The sequence below is a fragment of the Varroa jacobsoni genome, unplaced genomic scaffold, assembly GCF_002532875.2.
Source record: "Varroa jacobsoni isolate VJ856 unplaced genomic scaffold, vjacob_1.0 scaffold_789, whole genome shotgun sequence".
Lineage (NCBI taxonomy): Eukaryota > Metazoa > Arthropoda > Arachnida > Mesostigmata > Varroidae > Varroa > Varroa jacobsoni.
Window position 1 is genome coordinate 85,147 of NW_019213691.1, and position 18,243 is coordinate 103,389.

General features: G+C 38.1%; 3 protein-coding genes across 5 annotated transcripts; 1 reads left to right on the top strand and 2 right to left on the bottom strand.

The window, feature by feature from the left end:
* Positions 1 to 920: 920 nt before the first annotated feature.
* On the top strand, positions 921 to 5,243 carry LOC111263752 (thioredoxin reductase-like selenoprotein T homolog selt-1.1). Its single transcript, XM_022839126.2, has 8 exons — positions 921 to 1,115; positions 1,488 to 1,589; positions 1,847 to 1,917; positions 2,107 to 2,176; positions 2,901 to 3,005; positions 3,556 to 3,621; positions 3,842 to 3,929; positions 4,982 to 5,243. The coding sequence occupies exons 2-8, from the start codon at positions 1,527 to 1,529 to the stop codon at positions 5,092 to 5,094; spliced, it is 576 nt and encodes a 191-aa protein (XP_022694861.1). The 5' UTR covers positions 921 to 1,115; positions 1,488 to 1,526; the 3' UTR covers positions 5,095 to 5,243.
* A 4,253-nt stretch (positions 5,244 to 9,496) lies between these two features.
* On the bottom strand, positions 9,497 to 11,879 carry LOC111263751 (uncharacterized). 3 transcript variants are annotated; one of them, XM_022839124.2, is made up of 5 exons: positions 11,823 to 11,879; positions 11,214 to 11,538; positions 10,689 to 10,835; positions 9,863 to 10,172; positions 9,497 to 9,716 (listed from the first exon to the last, which is right to left on the bottom strand). In XM_022839124.2, exons 2-5 carry the CDS (start codon positions 11,231 to 11,233, stop codon positions 9,543 to 9,545), a joined length of 651 nt encoding a protein of 216 aa, XP_022694859.1. In that variant the 5' UTR covers positions 11,234 to 11,538; positions 11,823 to 11,879; the 3' UTR covers positions 9,497 to 9,542. The 3 variants fall into 3 exon arrangements, with proteins under 3 accessions (XP_022694859.1, XP_022694860.1, XP_022694858.1); XM_022839125.2 differs by lacking the exon at positions 11,823 to 11,879 and having other exon boundaries at positions 10,689 to 10,791; positions 11,214 to 11,809; XM_022839123.2 differs by lacking the exon at positions 11,823 to 11,879 and having other exon boundaries at positions 11,214 to 11,808.
* Positions 11,880 to 14,215: 2,336 nt separating this feature from the next.
* Positions 14,216 to 15,295, bottom strand: LOC111263754 (patatin-like phospholipase domain-containing protein 4). Its single transcript, XM_022839130.2, has one exon. It carries the CDS (start codon positions 15,293 to 15,295, stop codon positions 14,216 to 14,218), a length of 1,080 nt encoding a protein of 359 aa, XP_022694865.2.
* Between the last annotated feature and the right edge of the window lie 2,948 nt (positions 15,296 to 18,243).

An 18,243-nucleotide genomic window follows, 5' to 3' on the forward strand; every position in this document is an offset into this window, starting at 1 on the left:
TATATATATATATTCATTTTTACGATTCGTGTGAAAAAGATGATGAATGTATAAAGTCGCGTGATAGTATGCGCAAGAAATCGCTGAAAAGTAAAAATTATCTCGGCAACATAATTAACAGAAATAAATAAATAGGTTTTATAGCAGGCAAGGATAAATTGCCATAATACCTAGGCACTCACTTCAGATGAGCACAATGCGCTTCTAAAGGCATATATATGTGTGGAACAGGCCAACATCATATGACGATGAAGATCTAACATGTATAACATTTTCTTTTCAAATAAAACCTGAATGTATTATAAGAGAAGTCGTGTGCTTTTTTGCCTTCATTCGGAGCTAATATGCGACAATCGACACGTTTCGCATTCAAACGGTTTATCTTTCTTTTGTAAGCATGGTTTTTGTGATCTTTTCCCCAAGGTTTGATTTGTAGTTTTTTTTTATTATCAGGATTCGGTGATTTTGTTCGTTGTATCTTCTAGGACTCTTACTGTTTTAACTAGGCCGTAGTAGCTTTCGTACAGTCATAGCTAAAGCTTGTTGAATAGGCTTTTTGGATTTTAAAGACGAAACGATACACGCCCTTTTGGTAAGTCCGATTTTCGTAGACTTCAGTAAATGTTTTTTATAACCTGACATGATAAGCTACAAAGGAGTGGTCTACACTTCTTTTTGTATTCAATACAACCGCCTTGAGGACTTCTCAAGGTAGCGTCCTTATTTGCAGACCAAAATTATCTGAAGCCGCTCAGCCTTCAAAAATAAAAATCAACGATATTTTACATATGTTTTAGTGCTAGTCTTACAAACCACTGATGCAACATCGTTTAGTTCCCTAGAGTTAACAAGCATAAATCAACAACATCAACAATGCTACAGCTGGCTCCAAAGCAATCCTATGGTCAGCTGTTAGCTCAGCATCTAGCGCGCTCCTATCGTTAAGCGTAGCGTAACATCAGTCATAGAGTAGTGTGGAACCTGCGGCATGAGTTGAGTTTTTATTTACTGTGTCATATATATATAAATTATAAATGTGCGTTTATATAGGTGTTGTTCAACAAAAAAAGCGGATGAAAAGTCGGCGCCAGAGAGTGACGCTGCGAAAACTAGGTGTAAGTAGACCCAAGCAAAACCACATCGTTTTGTTCTTTTAAAATTCTGTTCATATTAATACCTTGTATAAATAATTTACTTAGAGGTCGTTCAGTTTCCGTATTGAACGAGTACCCGCCTTACATAAAGTGTCGATTACTCAAGCCGCCCCTGAAAGATCAAATGGCGATACATTCAATTTTTCTATGTTCTCATCGTTTGTGTTTCATATGCAACTAATAAACAAAATCGCGTTTACGCATCAGTTAAGTGTTAGAAAATAAGGAAAATATTATCTAGAAGTTCTGGACGGACTGTAATTCCAATATTTCATATCTGGCTTATCTGATCCTTACTGATAATAACAAGACTGCATTGTTGATGTCCTTCAGCTAAACAAATCTGACAGGGGCATTTAGCGCATTTCCACAATGTCACCGGAGTTCGCTATTGGCCTTTTAACGCTCATAGCATGCCCTGTCCTTGCTCAAAAGGTTAGTTTCCTTTAAACTGGGTTAGGTGACGGACAAGAATTATTATTCATATTTTTATTCTTTTATATCCTTCCTGCTTTGTTAGTCTATAAAATCTGCACGTCGACATATTCACGCATAACTGCAGCTATTGTTAACAGGAAAAGGCCACAAGTTATACATTTCTAGACCGACAATAAATCCAAGATAATTGACGTTTACCAACAAATAGCAAAAATCAGTATCAAGATTTTTTCAGAGTCATGTTTTCCCTGCAGGTAATCCCAAAACCTCGTACCCTGGCTGAATTGAATACACAACCTCTACCAACACTTCGGATTGTATACTGGTATCTCAGGTTTTTTCTTTGTATGGCATTCTTCTTTGAACAACCTGAAGTTACTGAAATGATCGACCAATTTTCAAATGACATAAAACTGCCTATTCTATTGAGTGGGCAGTTTAGCAAATAGTGGTTTCACGGTTCCACAATTATTTTCGTTGCGCTTCGAAGCTTATAGTGAATTATTTGTTCTAGTGCAACCTCGGGCTACCAACGAACCTTGCAACAGTATGTTTCTCTTCTTAGCGAAAAATACGAAGGTCAGGTGAGTTGTTCATCAAAGTGACATTTATCAATCCAATCAATATTTTAATTTACTTCTTAAAAATGAATGCTTTTATCCAGCGTTTTTGTTTCAGTAAAATTTTCTAGTTTATTTTTTAAATACTATAAGAGTATCGTTTAAAATGTTTGAATATATACCATTTTTCACGTCATCAAAGATTGCCCCTAAAAACCTTATTTTTACAATAGTGTGTTGAAAAGTCTAGCTACAAGAACTTACTCAGGACATTCAGAACACCTCATATATGTAGTCGTGAAAATATATAAACAATAATCAACGTGTCCAAAACATTTTCGCCATATACCATTGATTCTTCCTTAGGTTGTACTATAAATGGAAAAATATATCGTATCTTTTACTATTTATGCTATCTACCATAAGTGATTCAAAGTACAATATTAGAAATATTAGCCGATACAATTAGGTACTATTTTTAACCATCGTATTAGCGATCTTCCACCCAACAACCAGAAATTCTTCTTTATTACCCGTTCACAAGTACTACATTGCGTGATATTACTAGTAAAACATAAACGATACCATGCTGATAACATCAACTCGACAACAACAACTAAAACAGATTATATGCATCGGGTCTGTAAATTTCTAATTAAAATAAATGATATGAATAACTGAAGAAGTTATTTAAAGAGAGGTTCCCATGCTGGCTAATATACGTGTCACAAATCACGTTTTCGTATAGGTCTTAGCACGTGGGGAAGCCTTTCAACATTCGGCCTGGGCACACTACGTATCGTATGCGCTTACGACACTTAAGTTAACGCTTGCAGCACTTTTCATGTTCAAGGTTGGTTCCGTTTCTTGATAGACAACGTATTACGTTCTTAAATTTTCTCTTGTTACGTATTTCTCTAATGGCTACAGTAGAAGTAGCATTTGGCTTTCGGCCTATCTAATGATTGAAAATTTAATTAGCAAGGTGTGAGCCAGGTAAAGATATTTTAATAATATTTCAGTCGTGATTTCGACTGCCAAAATAATAGGCGACTACGCTATGTTCCTTCTGTTTTTATAAACTTATGTTCTTTTTTGACACACATCAGGTTCTCAAACTGTTAGGCATAACTCTGGACCGGTCTGGCTCCGCTCATCTGGATTTTTCTCCAACAGACAATGAAATGGTCGTAGTGACGCACCATATTTCCCATTTCTAAGCTTTGTGCAAACGATGGCACCATACCTTAACAAAGCACTTAAAGAAAGACTCATTAGCCACTGAGACTCTGTCGTAGATGATGGTGGCAATGATAAAGCTTTTTAAATATCGACAAGACCTGATCTATGTTTGTAGAAGTTGTGAAAAGGTCGTTGGCGGTCACATTCTACTATACTTTCAGGTAAATATATTGCGCCAGCTGCAGTCACGCTATCCGCGAATTGTAGAGTTCGCTATTAATAACAGGGTAAGCTTACCGATATTAATAAATCTAACTGCCTATTACTTTATGAAATTGTTTATCTTCTATAAATATCATGGCGTCTTTTTCGTTCGGTGCAGCGATATGGTTTGGAATATCTATTTTAATAATCGTTTAAACCTAGCTAAATTAACAGCCAAAGGGTCCTCCTTGAATATGCTTATCATCAGAAAAAAATCCTTTCTAAGAGCATATTTCCTTCTAGATGTTATCTACAATCTTCGTATTTCTACTCATCTCGACACTGGAAGCCAAGTTGACTTCTACAGGCCATTTCGAAATTTATTACAATGGTATGCACTTTATTTGCAAGTACGCTAATTTGACTATGTGTATTTTTATCTTTCATTTTATATCTGACTAACACTGAAGTAGGCTCAAGTCAAATAATCATAATGTCAAAACCTTGACCTATTGAGTAAAAAGAACAGACTACAAAACTGACTTTAAATGGCAAAAAGCCCTGTCTCGTGTTTGCATTATAATTGTCTGCAAAACATAAACACTACGAAAAAGGCTTGGTGACTTTTTTCTAAGAATTAATGCCTATTGTAAGTGTACTCTCTCTGTTCACAGTTACAGCTTTCAATAAAAAGTTATGTACGGTCGTTCATTATATACTGAGCCACGAAACCTTTAAAATTTATTCTTTCTAGAAGACTTCCCTTCTAAGCCTGTTTAAATAGTAAAAAGTGGGTGTACCGATTCACTTTTTATCGTTAAGTTATACAGATAGAATTTACGGAGTTAGTACTAGTACTAAAAAAATATATTTGTGACGTATTGGTGCAGTTTGCGAGCTACACCGATGACGGATTCCCGACCCGCAAAAAAGAAAAGCGAATAATTATGTTTGTGTACTCCACTCTCGAGTGACTTAGAGCGCAAGAAGCGCCTCAGCTCCATTTAAATTCCCCGCCGGCAAATATGTGTGTGGCAAGAGTTCATAATTTCATGTGACACCCTGATACATATTTTCTCTTTGTAATATTCTCTATAATTTTGTTCATGAAGAACGTCACTTGGAAATATTTTTACCGTTTATTAAGCTTGATTATAAAAATATTATATTATATAATTATTCCTTTATATAGGCAACTCAATAACGACAACTGTGATGTAGTAATAACTTCACTTGTTTGATTGACAACGAAATATTCTTAGCAGACAACTATCAACTACCATTTTAGCCGCAGGGTCTGATATATACTGCGCCAGCTGTAATGACAACCGTTGCCCATTTTGTATATATATATATATATATATATATTGGTATTATTATCAATATATAAACATTAAACAGTTAATTTAAACGAAAATATATTTTGTACTTTTACTGTCGCAGACGTACCTGTATGGAGTAAGCTAGCCAGCGGACGGTTTCCAACACCAGGGGAATTGTTCCAAATCATCGATAATCAAATACTTATCAAGAATAGCCCCAGGATTTCCTTATGAACCCTGTTCACTGTGTCTGTGTATGTGTCTGTGTCAACATTGTAGAATCTTGCCGAGGTAGCCACTAGGCTAGAGTACACTTTTCATGTAACGAAGTGTGTAGGACGTTCATACAGCAAAACGCAATAAATGAAGGTAATAATAGATTACGTGGTTGTCTTGTAGTCTCGTTTTGAGTTAGAGGTTTGTAATAAAAGAAATAGATCTTGTGGTATAGTAAGGCAAGGTAGTAGTTGGCAAGTAATTTCCAAGGTTAGATGTTACTGATATAACCTGTAATCGCTGCAACATTACCTCTCTGTGTCAACGAAGCGCAGGGAAATCTTTTCTCGTTGCGATCGTATTGTGCATGACATAATACACCAGCCGGCCATCCAAAGCAATAGATAATCCCACGTAGACATATAAAACAACGTTTTGCAGAAGGGTTGAAATAATTCATGTACTTCGTCGCAGATGTCTAATACTAACTTATGCCACGACAAACTGTAATCTACAAATACACTATGCTCTAAATATAAGAAAAACTACAGTGGACAAATCTTTTTTTTCGCACCATCCAAATGCAATACACAACTTTCGATTAGTTTTGTATGCTTGTACTAAAAGTCTTATTTCACAAGTAACTTTCACCATTCACGCTGAAATTAACTAAATTTGTTAATAAAAACTTAAGGAATGATGAGCGCCATACTTGAAATATTATGCATCTGATGGTGACAGCTGCAATGCAAAGCTCGCGTTTTTACGTCCGCGTGATTTCGCTAGACGATACTGCTTTAGCGGGGTGTCATAAATAATCATATCATCTTATAGATCTATATATAAGATCTATATATAAGTATAAAGTATAAAAAACACTATATATAAGTATTTTTCCATGGCGTGCCTTTGAAGTTCTTGCGGTTTTAGCTGGGTAATGTCAAGACAACGTTGTCGAAAACCAAAAAGCGAAAAGCTATATATGCGCTAAAAACTTGCGAATGTCGACTGGCCGGCGGTTATTTGTTGTAAAATTCTTCTTGAAATAATAATTTTTTAGCCAAACGCCTTGGTATCCGCAAAACCACTTTCTTTCAAATTTTTTCCGCTCATATGAACAAAGTATAATTGATGAGGTCTTTTAAGTGCTGCAGATCTAACCTCGAAGATGCTTCACAGAATGGATAATACATGCGGTATTGTCAGTCACGTTCTGAGCTAGAGTATGTTCCCTTAAGTGAAGTCCCACGTAGTTTTCCGTTGGCATATTTTTGCATTAATTTGTTTTCCATTTTAATTAAAAAAACATATTAAATAGTGTGTCGTAGGTCCTGAGCCATAGGTGATGTTAGATATATATCATAATCGACAAAGTGTGTAGCGAAGATTTACGCGCCAACGTATTTCGTCCTTTCTATCCATTGTATGAAAGGAAACTCTTGTTCATTAAGGTATTAGAAGATTGTATCCCTGTAAGAGGTTGGAGGGAAGATTGTAAAGATCGTTTAAAGTTACGCAAGATACGATCAAAGGTTGGAAAAAGTCCGGCAAATTTTCAACCAACCTTTAAAAATTCATGCTTTCAGATCGTCCATCTTCAACTAAATTCGCTGTTATAAAATGAGACGATATTATATCATTTCTTTTGTATGCTGGGGGACTTTAAGAACATCCTTAGGGGTCCAGTGTATTGTCAAAAACAAAAGATCCTTTTGAACAGTGGGTTTAAACGTAAATCTGGAAAAAGAGCGCCCAAAACCCAAACACGGAGAATTAACACTCAAAATTCTATCGTAGAGGACAATGAATTTCCTTGGTGAAATAAAGGAGAGTATTTTCAGGGCTTCGCTCGGTGCTGCATCAAAAGTTAACTTTTCTAATATGATATTCAGCAATGCTATATCAAATATTACTTTGGAGTCCACGAACTCAGGTAATAATAGAATTTCTTAATCTCTCACGTGCTTCTGATTCTTGTTTAATTAAAGTGCAGAAACTGTTATTGTGAATCTTTTATTATAAAAGTCGTGTCGCTTCGATGGGGGGTAGACTAACAACATCCAGAAAACTTACGAGGTGTGATTATACCGGTAAAGTTTATATATCACACTTTATCTGTTCATTTCTGATGTAACGCCACGACATGGATTTTATGAGTTGTTTTTCTCTCTGAGAATTACAGTAAAAAACTTGTGTGCGCTGGAAGGGTACCACTCTGTCCTTCGAAAAAAATTGAAAAGCGTATCCAACACAATTGAGGATCATAGCTTGGCGCAGGTACTCTGTTCGTATTTAGTCAGACTTAGTTGAATTGCCACATCACAAGTAAAAAGTTTGTTAGATGCTTAACTGCCAATGTTACGTTCTCATTTAGAGGTATGGGGGAGCAAGGACCATAAATATTGATTTTGCAGTAAAAATTCCACCGAAATCTTGTCTAAGATCAGAAGCTGGTCTTGAATATGTTGCAGCTCCTTGATCGTCTATTAGTCACGTATAAATATGGCAGAGCGGTTGTGATAGAGGCAGATTCCTGTTTTCCAGCAGAACTTACTTTGGAATTTTGGATGAATTTATTTTGGACGCAATTGATTTTTGAAAAAGTCTACACGTTTTCGCGCATGATAAGTGCTATGTGAGAGAATTGTTCTGTTGTAGTCGTACTAAAAAGCGGGATAACTTTTTATTAATCACGTGTTTGTTCTTAACTGGATTTGTCTCTTAGGACATATACAAACCAGAACTATAGCATTTTTTAACAGCTTAACCTGTAGATCCATACGTAAGTTCATTTTTCATAGCCGCCCCCATCTCGCTGCGCGTGGTCGTTGGTTACGAGATCTATCCAAGCTTACTGGCAACCACCGTTAAAAGAAATCTTAGCGCAAAAGTTGCGCTACTCTGCTCGACTCCACTGTATGGCGTCTCGTTTCTTCATGTTTATGAAAGGTAAATCGATGACGGACCCATTTTCGAAAGTATCCAAGATTCGGAACAAATACAGTCCAGAAGCCTCGAGATTGTTGTGACATATCGAGAACCGGGCTACAGCGGACTCTTCCACCTGTCCACGGGACATTTAAGGTCACTATAAACGGCATTACGCCCTAAAAGATTTCGCGTCTCTATACAGCGTTAAGCATTTACAACCGGAAAATTCTGCTGAGAACTTGCATAAATGATAGTAAAATTTACGTTTCAAAACGGCGGTACAACACAGTGAAGTTGTCACGTGCGTCGAGTTCTATCGCTTGTCGATTTGTACATTCGATAACATAGTAGTATCCCCGCGTTGGGATTTGAGATCGACTCGATGATGAGAAAGACGATAGAGTTATTTTGCCATCTTTGTAGTTCCACCGAAGTATTACTGACATTGTTTACTCGCGGCTCGATGGCAGCGAAATATTGGAGTATCGCGGTCTTCTGTTACTCGTAAAAAGCGGAGGGCTTTCATCGCGAGTGCCCCCGTTAAGAGAGGAGCAGTAAGGTTCGTTGAGAGAAACAGACGACCGGTGAACTCAGCAAAAAGCATAGTAAAGGACAAGTAGCAAGAGTTTTGTTATTGTCAGTCCTCAGGTATAGGCAACTCTTGTTAGTATTTTTTTTCGATTAAAGCCTTTTGTCTATGTTATGAATTATCTTCTTGATTTTTGCGATTCTGTCTGAGAAATGTTTGTCTTGGGGTCTATATCGAGCAGTTTACCCTCTGAACTTGCGATTTCCATTACAGGACAATGCCATGGACAACAATGCTTCCGTCATTGCTAAAGAATTTAGCAAACACTGCTGTCCTTTTGACGTTCATATGGTTCAAAATTTTAGAACTTTAGCTTTTCTTTGCCCAAAATCGTGTATAATCCAGCGTTGAACGTCTGGTATGACTGCCATGCCAATTAGGCCACTAATCTCAGTATTTAATGAAATTGAGCATACCATCTGATCTCCTGGTTTCTTAACTTAGTGATTAGTGGATTTTATCCTACGGAAGAGAAATGATTAATAAGGAGGAACTTACCTACTCTCGCCTGATACTGAAAGAAACTGTTCGCACAAGCCTAGCGCTTCAATTATGGCGCATTGGGTGCACGTTAGGAAAATATAGCCTGTTTTCATAATCGTTTGTGATTTATCGCAAATGCGGTTAGATTCCATCAGAGCGTCCTGGAAATATTCTAGGTAGCTTCCGTTACACCCTTGGACGTGATCGGAACTATCATTGCAATCCATCTGTTTCAAATTATGTTGCTGTTCTCTAAGTCATTAGAGGATTTCAACATTTGCAATTTCCAAGGAATTCGGTGAAGTGCGAATTACGGCACATTAGCCAATTCAATGCGTCGCAAATTTTTTTAAAGTACTAGATGTGATAGAATATTAGATATTTGTAATATTTTTTTCCAGAACAGCAGAGAAGAAAAACATTGAATGATTTACTTTATTATTCATTTGACTACCCATACGTCTCACACGTTGGTTCTAGTGGCCTCCAAATAACCAGGTGGTCGCAAAACGCAAGCTACGGCCGCGTCAAGATCCTCATAGTTGAAATTCGGTGCAGCCCCGGCTATGACGGGTCCTTCAGGTCCACCGCCAGATGAGACCATCGCCCCACGAACGACTAGGGATTCCAGATACGACTAAAATAAAGTAAAATAAAATTAATTTCCTTTCAACTTCATAATATGTATATTCAAAAGCAGGACGGAAAAATAATTCAATAGCAGTGTGTAGGTTTAATATCAGCACGACATTTGAGCACAGCACCAACAAACTAAATTGTTACCCGATTGTGGTTTCGAAGAAATGCAGCCTCTCGTCGACGCATGTACAGTCTGATAACGAGGTGGCAAACGGCTAAAATGAGTACGCAGGCAGCAAACATTGCTGCAATATGGGCGGCTGATACTGGCCACGGTCCTATGCCGCCGCCGCTACCTAGATCAGGAAAATTTGAAGCACCGTCACGTGTCGAGCCGCTCAGTCCGTGACTACCACCATCTCCATTATCTCCAGAGCCACACGGGCCTCCGACGCACGTTGGCTCGCAAGAATCCGATCCATGATTGTACACATGCGAGAGAGCACATATACATCTTTAGCAGAAAGGGAGAGCGAATGAATATAAGAAAGAAGTAGCTTCATGTAACTAAACAGAGTAGAATAGATGGCACGCATAACCCCTATGAATGTTTTATGGAATATATAATCAGTTTATCATTTCAATGGGAGACATACATATGTACGGGACATGCGTACTATATGTTGAGTGCATATAAGTAAATGGTATGGATATGTACATATATGTACATATCACGACAGTCAAGACTGAAGACAGCTGCTGATTGGTTTCATCTATCATCTCAGTTTTCCAACAGCTGCTGATTGGTTACATCTATCATCTCAGTTTTCCAATCACCACACCGATAAATATTTCCATTTGGCTGTTATATGACAGGAGAGTACCAGAATGATAATTCCCATAAGCCCGCCTGGACACGAAACAGATTGCTTGGGGTTCCGTTTAGAATTAACTAACTATCTGTCTATATTTTTGACCAATATATAGAAAAAAAAAACAGCGCAAAACACTCCAAATAGAGACAATATACCTCTTGAGGTTGATATCACACAGCGATCCAGCGAAGGGACACGGCCGATCGCTCTCGCAGAGAGTCTCGTTAATGCGAAACATTCCCCTCAAGCTTTCAACATCTGAAGGCAGCCATTTAGATAATCTACAATAACTGTGATGTATTCTGGAATAAAAGGGTTCAAATACTTTATGTCCCACATAAAACGGTGCAGGATAATTGCATGCAGCCCCAGCCACGCCTCAGTGGGTATGCCAAGTGCGAACATCTTGTCATGTTTTCATCTGCCTACTAATGTAACGTCTATTAGGCCGTGCCTAATAAGCCCTCATTGCAGTAGTGAATCGTTGGACGCTGAGTTTTTACTTCATTAAGGGTCAACACTAGTCTTATGCTCGAATACTATCTACTGTAGACCTGTATTCTGTTCATAGAGAACAGCTATAACTTTGAATACCATTTATAGAATAAGACATGATAAACATGAATGCGGCTGAGTAGTGGCTATGGTAGAATCAGACTCAGAAAATTTAAATTGCTTACCTGCTGGCGGTCGGAATCATTTCGCTGATCGCGAGATTCTTTCATTCCTATGCATATTAATCATACCGGATACCTTAGACACTCAACAATTCAACAGCAGCTGATAGACCATAACTTTTGGTCGACTCCAATGCAAGAATGAGTGCATAACGTTCCATGATGTTCCTCCAAAAACAATGAAATATATCGCGCCCTTCAATATGAAGCACACTGTTCGAGACGTTTGCGCATCCTAATCTTGTTAATGGTAACAACGGGGACTGCCCTCGTTCTCACTACTGCTACGTCCTTATGCATTCGATAACAGCTCCCAGGCGAACCCCAGCTGTAGTCGCAACACCAGATTAAGCCCTTGCATAAGTGCGCCGTTTAAAGTTTCAGTTGCCCAGAGGCCATAGAGTTTTGAAGAAAAATAGGATTTCTGACCCTAGGCTCGATGTTCTACGCCAAAAGCCCATTTAACCGGCCAAAAAACAGTGCTTTTCTAATTATTGTATTTGGACACGTACGGTTTCGATCGAGGATGACGTTTGTATAATTCATTAGTTAATCATTTTTCAAACATATACCTGTCCAACTAACAGGGCCTACGTAAACGAATATACATACCCATTACGCCGACCAGTGGAGGAGAGTAGAGAATCCGTACACAGAGTTGACAGCATCGTCTGCTCATTGCGAATGGATGCTTTTTTCTAAGATATCCTTTGTTAAAAGCTGTCCAACATTGCTTGCTCAAAAAAAACCTATTTCAATTAATTCCAAACAAATGTTACTTTTTAAAAGTTTTCAAAAACCTTTTTTCTAGAAAATTGTATTTGCAAGATTTTATTCATTAGTCAGAGTTCGAAATAAATGAGGACAACAACATTGGTCTACTGAACGTTTCGATGAGCACTTTTACCTATTAACAAGTAATCAGAGGAAAACCCGTAAAAGCGGACTGAAGTTCCTCTGTAGCATTTAAATGCTTGAATAACTACACATCAGTTATAAAAAGAAAGACTTAATAAAAGAGAAAAAATACGATGCTAATAAGAAAAAGTAAAGTTGGATTAATTTTCGAGTATATCTAAGTCTCCATTCTTGACAGAAACCTAGGTCGTTAAAGAGCACGAGGAATGATTTGCCTTCCAAGTATTAAGCCGCACTTATTGCGAATCACGAATAGAATATAGTCAAGATTGTCTCGTTATTTCTCTTGACACCCTAAATAACAAATTGGAATGTAGGTGCTCAAATAGGACAAATCTCCGTGTTGTAATAAGAATTGCAGTTCATAAATTCAATTATCTGTGGTGTGGATGGCAGGGGTATCATGAACTAGGCGGTGACTGCATTTCTAAACGTTATATTCTTTTATGCTATAAATTGTATGCCAGTTTATGTAACCAAATAGGATCATTTTAAGGTTACACATAATACCTAGGATTTGAATGCTGTATGTTCGTATGTTTTAATCTAATATCTTTTATCTGGATAAATATATGTAACCAACGAAATTATTATGACGCAACTGATAATTATTATTTCAATCAAGCGATCGTTCAAGGATGCGGGCAAAATTTCGAAAACCTTTTTTTGTGAATTAAAAGATAAACACACTCAACGTACACTTAAAAGACTCATAATGGAAATGTGATTATTGTACACAAATGATATAGTTGTATTATGTAAAGTATGTAAAATGTGAGAATCTTTACCACGTATTTTCATTACAATCTAAGACATCTTGGTTTATTAGCCGTACTCTCCAGAGTTTAAATATACATGCCGATACGCACGTTTTTAATGTAATTCTAATGCACATGCGATCCCGTAAAACTCCCATTAGCGCTCCCCACCATTGCTGCTGGAAACAATTACGGCTGAACGTCTCTCTCTCTTTTGCCCTGATCGACAGAATATCTTAACCCATCAACGTGCGAGTACCGTCGATGCTGAAATTTATCATAAGCATATACTACTTAGGCCCATGGCAAAGTGAGAGTCTACTAGCTTGACTTCTTGTTTTCGAGCTTCCACAGGTGTTTCTTATAGCCATATATTATCCACAATTGGAAATCGTCTTCGCAGACTTTAAATATGTGAAAATTTACTGTTCAATTACAAGTCATGGCTCCGATAGAAAGTACAGCGTACCGTCGCTATGTTGCTCGTTCGGATGTTTTCCTGGTACAAAGACCACGCGAATTTGTGTGTAGGCGGGTTTTTTTCAGAGTAAAACGTATGGAAGCATTTTTTTGCTTTGTTAGAAAACTGAGGGCGATTCTAACATTCCCAAAACAACAAACATGCTGTGTCTGCAACGATAAGGGCTTTATAAACTTTAGGAATTTGTTTTGGGAGTAGGTTGGACATGACATAGATAGGACACCTAATATAGCGCACGTAAACTATAGAAGCACTATATACTCTAACTAATATGCACTACATGTAAAGTAAAAGATATTTGGTTAAAAAAAACACTTCATTCCTGCGAATGTTGTGCGAATAAAGATCACATTGTTCTTTTCATACTCTGCCACATATCCACAAAGGGCATAGAACTACACGATATATAATAAATCATGATAAGTTTTTAATGAGTTCATTGGTTCACATACACTTCGATCATAATGAACCTATTTCTGGAAACCTTCGATCAATACAGAGGGCGACCAACCAAAATTCGCTTAGTACGATACATCCACTACGAAAAGCAGAGAAAAGCGGATACCTATGAAACAAAAGGGAATGAAATCGGCGTTATTAATGGTCAGCCGTTTAAATCTGGTTATTTTATTTTAGAACAATAGGTAAACCATATCAGTGTGTTAGATAGAGCACACTACAAAATGCGCGCATAACACATATGGACAAAGCGGCATTAATAAGTGAATTTTATGCTTACAAATAGCTGCACGTTCGGACTATGTGCTATATAATAAGAATGCTTCCCGTGTGGATAGATATACACACCTAATTTTTCGCGTTTCATGATTAGCACTTACTTATCAGCTTTAGGCAATAATATGAGAAACGAACACTTTGCAATAGAAAGCTAAAGCTATCAACAATAGAGATAATGCCACGTATCTAACATTTCTTAATACAAATGCCAATATGTTCACTCGACGTTGTAAACGTTGCTCATTTTCTTCCGCCTCCGCAACTGAGCGGTAGTATATGCTCGGAAATTTTGCGAGCATCGATACAGTTCTGAGCTTCTGACACTGAGCGCAATCTTGCAGTTTTTCAATAGGGTGCGGCTGTGCAGTAGACATGTGGGCATTCTCATCCCGATTTTCTTCATCCCAACACTCATGACATAAGATAAGCTTATTTGTTCGTAGAAAATAGACCGTGTCATCATAGCCCTGCCGACATAAATCGATAAGCTCTGATGGAGAAGGTGCAAAGACCATTCTTACGATTCGACGCATGTAGGCCGTAAAATTTAGTCCCAGCATGTTGTTTAGATCTTTTCGAGGTTTTATGATAGCACGACGCCACCGAATCGGCGAGACGGTAATTGTACATTCGTTAAGAATGGGTATCCGACACGAAGTACCGCCATCAATATAACTGACTCCCTTTATCTTCGGAGGGACAAGGCCAAGAAAAAAAGGTATAAAACAAGAGGCCATGAGCGTGTCAATAAGCTCATCCAGGCTGTCGAAGTTACTCACCAACTTGTGTTTTAGGGTAGACGCGCGAGTTACAGCTATAAATAGTTTATTATTGGCTCGAATATGCGCATCGGGAGACAGAATTGCGTAAAGTTCCGAACGCAGAATTTGCGAGATATTGAAGCGCGGATCCAGTGCGCCGAACATCAGGCTTCTGCAATGAACCGCCATTTTCGTGACAGCATCAATCGCTTTCTGAAGAGGCACGTCACATACGAGGCAGCTAGCTGCTAGAGCTCCGGCTGACGACCCCAAAGCCCTGCGTTTGGTAAACTGTGGGGCGAAATCTTTGATAGCCTGTAGTACACCGAGATGATAAATGCCAAAATACATTCCACTGGAAAAACTCAAGTGTGCCTCTTGTCGAAAGTGTCGCAGCTGGTAAATCTCATCAATTGACTGAGATGACATTCTCTTAGTATAATATTCGCTATGCAATTTTAGAAACATAGAGAAAACACGTAATTCGAATTTTTTTCTTCAATCATGCTCCAGGTTGGATCTAACAGATACGGTCGCCATTACTATATAACATAGCTATTTTCGTTGTATGTTTGCTATTATTAGGCATAGAGACTGCATCTGAAATCCACAATCGGCGCGTTTGAAGGTGACGTCGCACCGCATAATTTTTGCGTTGCTAAGCACGCGAAATTAGAAGGTTGTTAGATTAGTTTTGTGACTTTTAATCGAAGTGGCTTACAACAAAAACTGAATGATGTCTTCTGTCGAGTCACGATTGGGCCATTTACGAGAAGCGTGCCTACCACTATTTATACTTACTAGCGTGTTTCTATCAGCATACACAGTGATTTGATACTCGACCAAATTATAGTAAGTTCCCTGGAGAACTTTGTTTCGTTTCAGAGCGTGGCAAGGCAATTTTAGACGGTAGATGCTGTCTTTGTGTTTTTTTTTATTGAACTACAAAATCATAGTTATTATAACAAGGTAGCAGCATCGAAAAGATAAAAAGGGAAGGAATCCTCTACATTATTTCGGTGTTGTGAATACCGCAGTAACGATTAACTTACCTGGAACACAAATATTTGTACATATGCCTAAGTCTGCTTTCTGGCTACAAAAGGACATATCATCGTGATGGATAGTAAGCATGAAGAAGCAGATATGTGCAGTTATACTAACCGGCTTACCGGGATTTAATTAAAATGTTGCTGCTAGATTTAGCGGTGCCACAGACGTTTTGAACTCAAACAGATGCAGACATGATACTTACTATTCAATTGACAAAAAGGCTATCGATGCTGTTGTTACCCGCTGCGTACGTTGGCAAATTATTATGATAGCAAAGAACAGTAACAGAACGCGATTCTTTCTCAGCAAAGCAGACAGTCCTAATGACTAAAATCTATGCTAAATTTCAATTCATGATGAGGCCGAAGCCATTTTATCAGTTATTAAAGAGCAAAAAAAATACCTTAGAGGCTAATGGGTCCGAAAAGGCGATTAAAACCTTTAAAGATACTATTACACCAGATCAAGACGAAGTGTCATTTGATTTATTACTCGGCACATGTGCTTCTCTATATGGCAAATATGTTATTTTGTCATACAAATAATCAGATGGTGATTGACGAGCAACTGTTTTTTTATTGAAAAGGACTCAGCAAATCACACCAATGACACTGAAAAGATAATCAAAAAGCACTACCTGTTAAAAATGAACCGCAGAAATTAATGATGTGACTTTAAGGAAGCTGTTTCACCTCAGTAATAGATTCTTACTTCAAATCTCTGCTCTCTCTACTACTAAATTAGAACACACAAGCCATCTTTTTGTTATCATTCAAATATAACATCAAATACTGTATATTTTCGTACATATGGATCGCCCCAAGAAGTCAAAAGATATATACTAATTAAGAAGAAAAGCGAAGACCCAGCGCTATTTTGCAGCCAACAGCTACTATCAGCTTCCCTGAGTTAGAACCAAATGAACATAAAGCTCATCTTAAGTACTGGACGGTACAAATGGGTAGATAAAGATTGTCTACGGGCTTAGCGTCAAAGCAAATAAGAAATAATCAAGACTCCAAAATTACTGGAACTCGCTTCCAGAAACCCGATAAAACGGTGAGTATAAAAATAACGTTGGCAGAGTTTTTAATGGCTGATTTGGTGCCAGTTTGCAGAATTGCGTCATTTTGGTATTGCCAAAATCCAAGTATAGTGAAGTTCGGTGCGCAGTCTTTAACTTTGGATGATTCAGCGGAGAGTAACAAATAGCAGAGATTGCGCCAAATGCATATTTCGCCCTGTTAAAACCACGATGACATATGAAAAAAGCTAACAATAACACAGCGTCAATTACAAATCGGTAGATCATGCGGACCAAGCAGGTCAATGCTTTTTCAGCTAAAATAACCGCCACAGGCATAAGCATTATACACCCACGGCAGCTATTTTTGAGGCAAACGATAAACTGTGATTCGAAAAGATTTAAAGACTTTAAACTGCGATTCCAAGAGAGCCTTAAAATCGCTCACAAATTATCCATTGTCAAGCGCGAATTTAGGAGAAAATGGAAGATAGCTTGCAAAATCTTTAAGCACACCAGTTACCCCTCAGGGGCAACACAAGTTTTAGAGAGAACGTTCGATGGAAACATCATACAAGATCCTGATGGCCTACATTCGAAAGGATCTCAACAACTCAGCGAGCCTCTTGTATACAGTGCTTGTTGACTTCAGGGCCGCATTCCATTCTGCACTTGGAGATATGGTTCTGACGTACATGGATGCCCCATAGAATATCCTTAGTTTACCAGCTGCAAGTCTGCAAGAGAGCAAGATCAACAAAGACAGCAAAAAGGCGAAGCTTTCTTATCTCAGACTACAAACCTGACCTAACATAGTAGTCTGAATTTCTTTCTGCTCTCAATACTTAGGAATATTCATAACAGAAAAACGGCTGAAAAAAGCTTGGTTAAAGTTATCCTGTATGCAATTAACTTAATCATTTATGGCTCTAACAGATTTCAACTGCACCAAGTCTAGGCTAGGTCTGAATAAAAGGCCGTAAAATTTAGGAAAGGAGGTAAGATCGTGGTTTGTAATACACTGTTTCTCGCCGGGTCTCCGCTGTGATACATCACCGAATTCCCATATATCGGCCTAGTGATCTGTTTTAATGGCCAGGGTTCCATTTTGTACATCAGAGAGATCTACAAAAACGTTGACTGTCTTGTACGATTGCTGTTAGGACCTAAAACCGCCTCTCCATCGCGACCGCGTACTGCCTTCTTGACCTGAAGGTGGTTTATAGTGGCTTACGGGCTCACCTTGGAGTACTCTAAGCCTTCACCGTACGGCTAGAAAGGAAGTAGATTAAATCCTTGC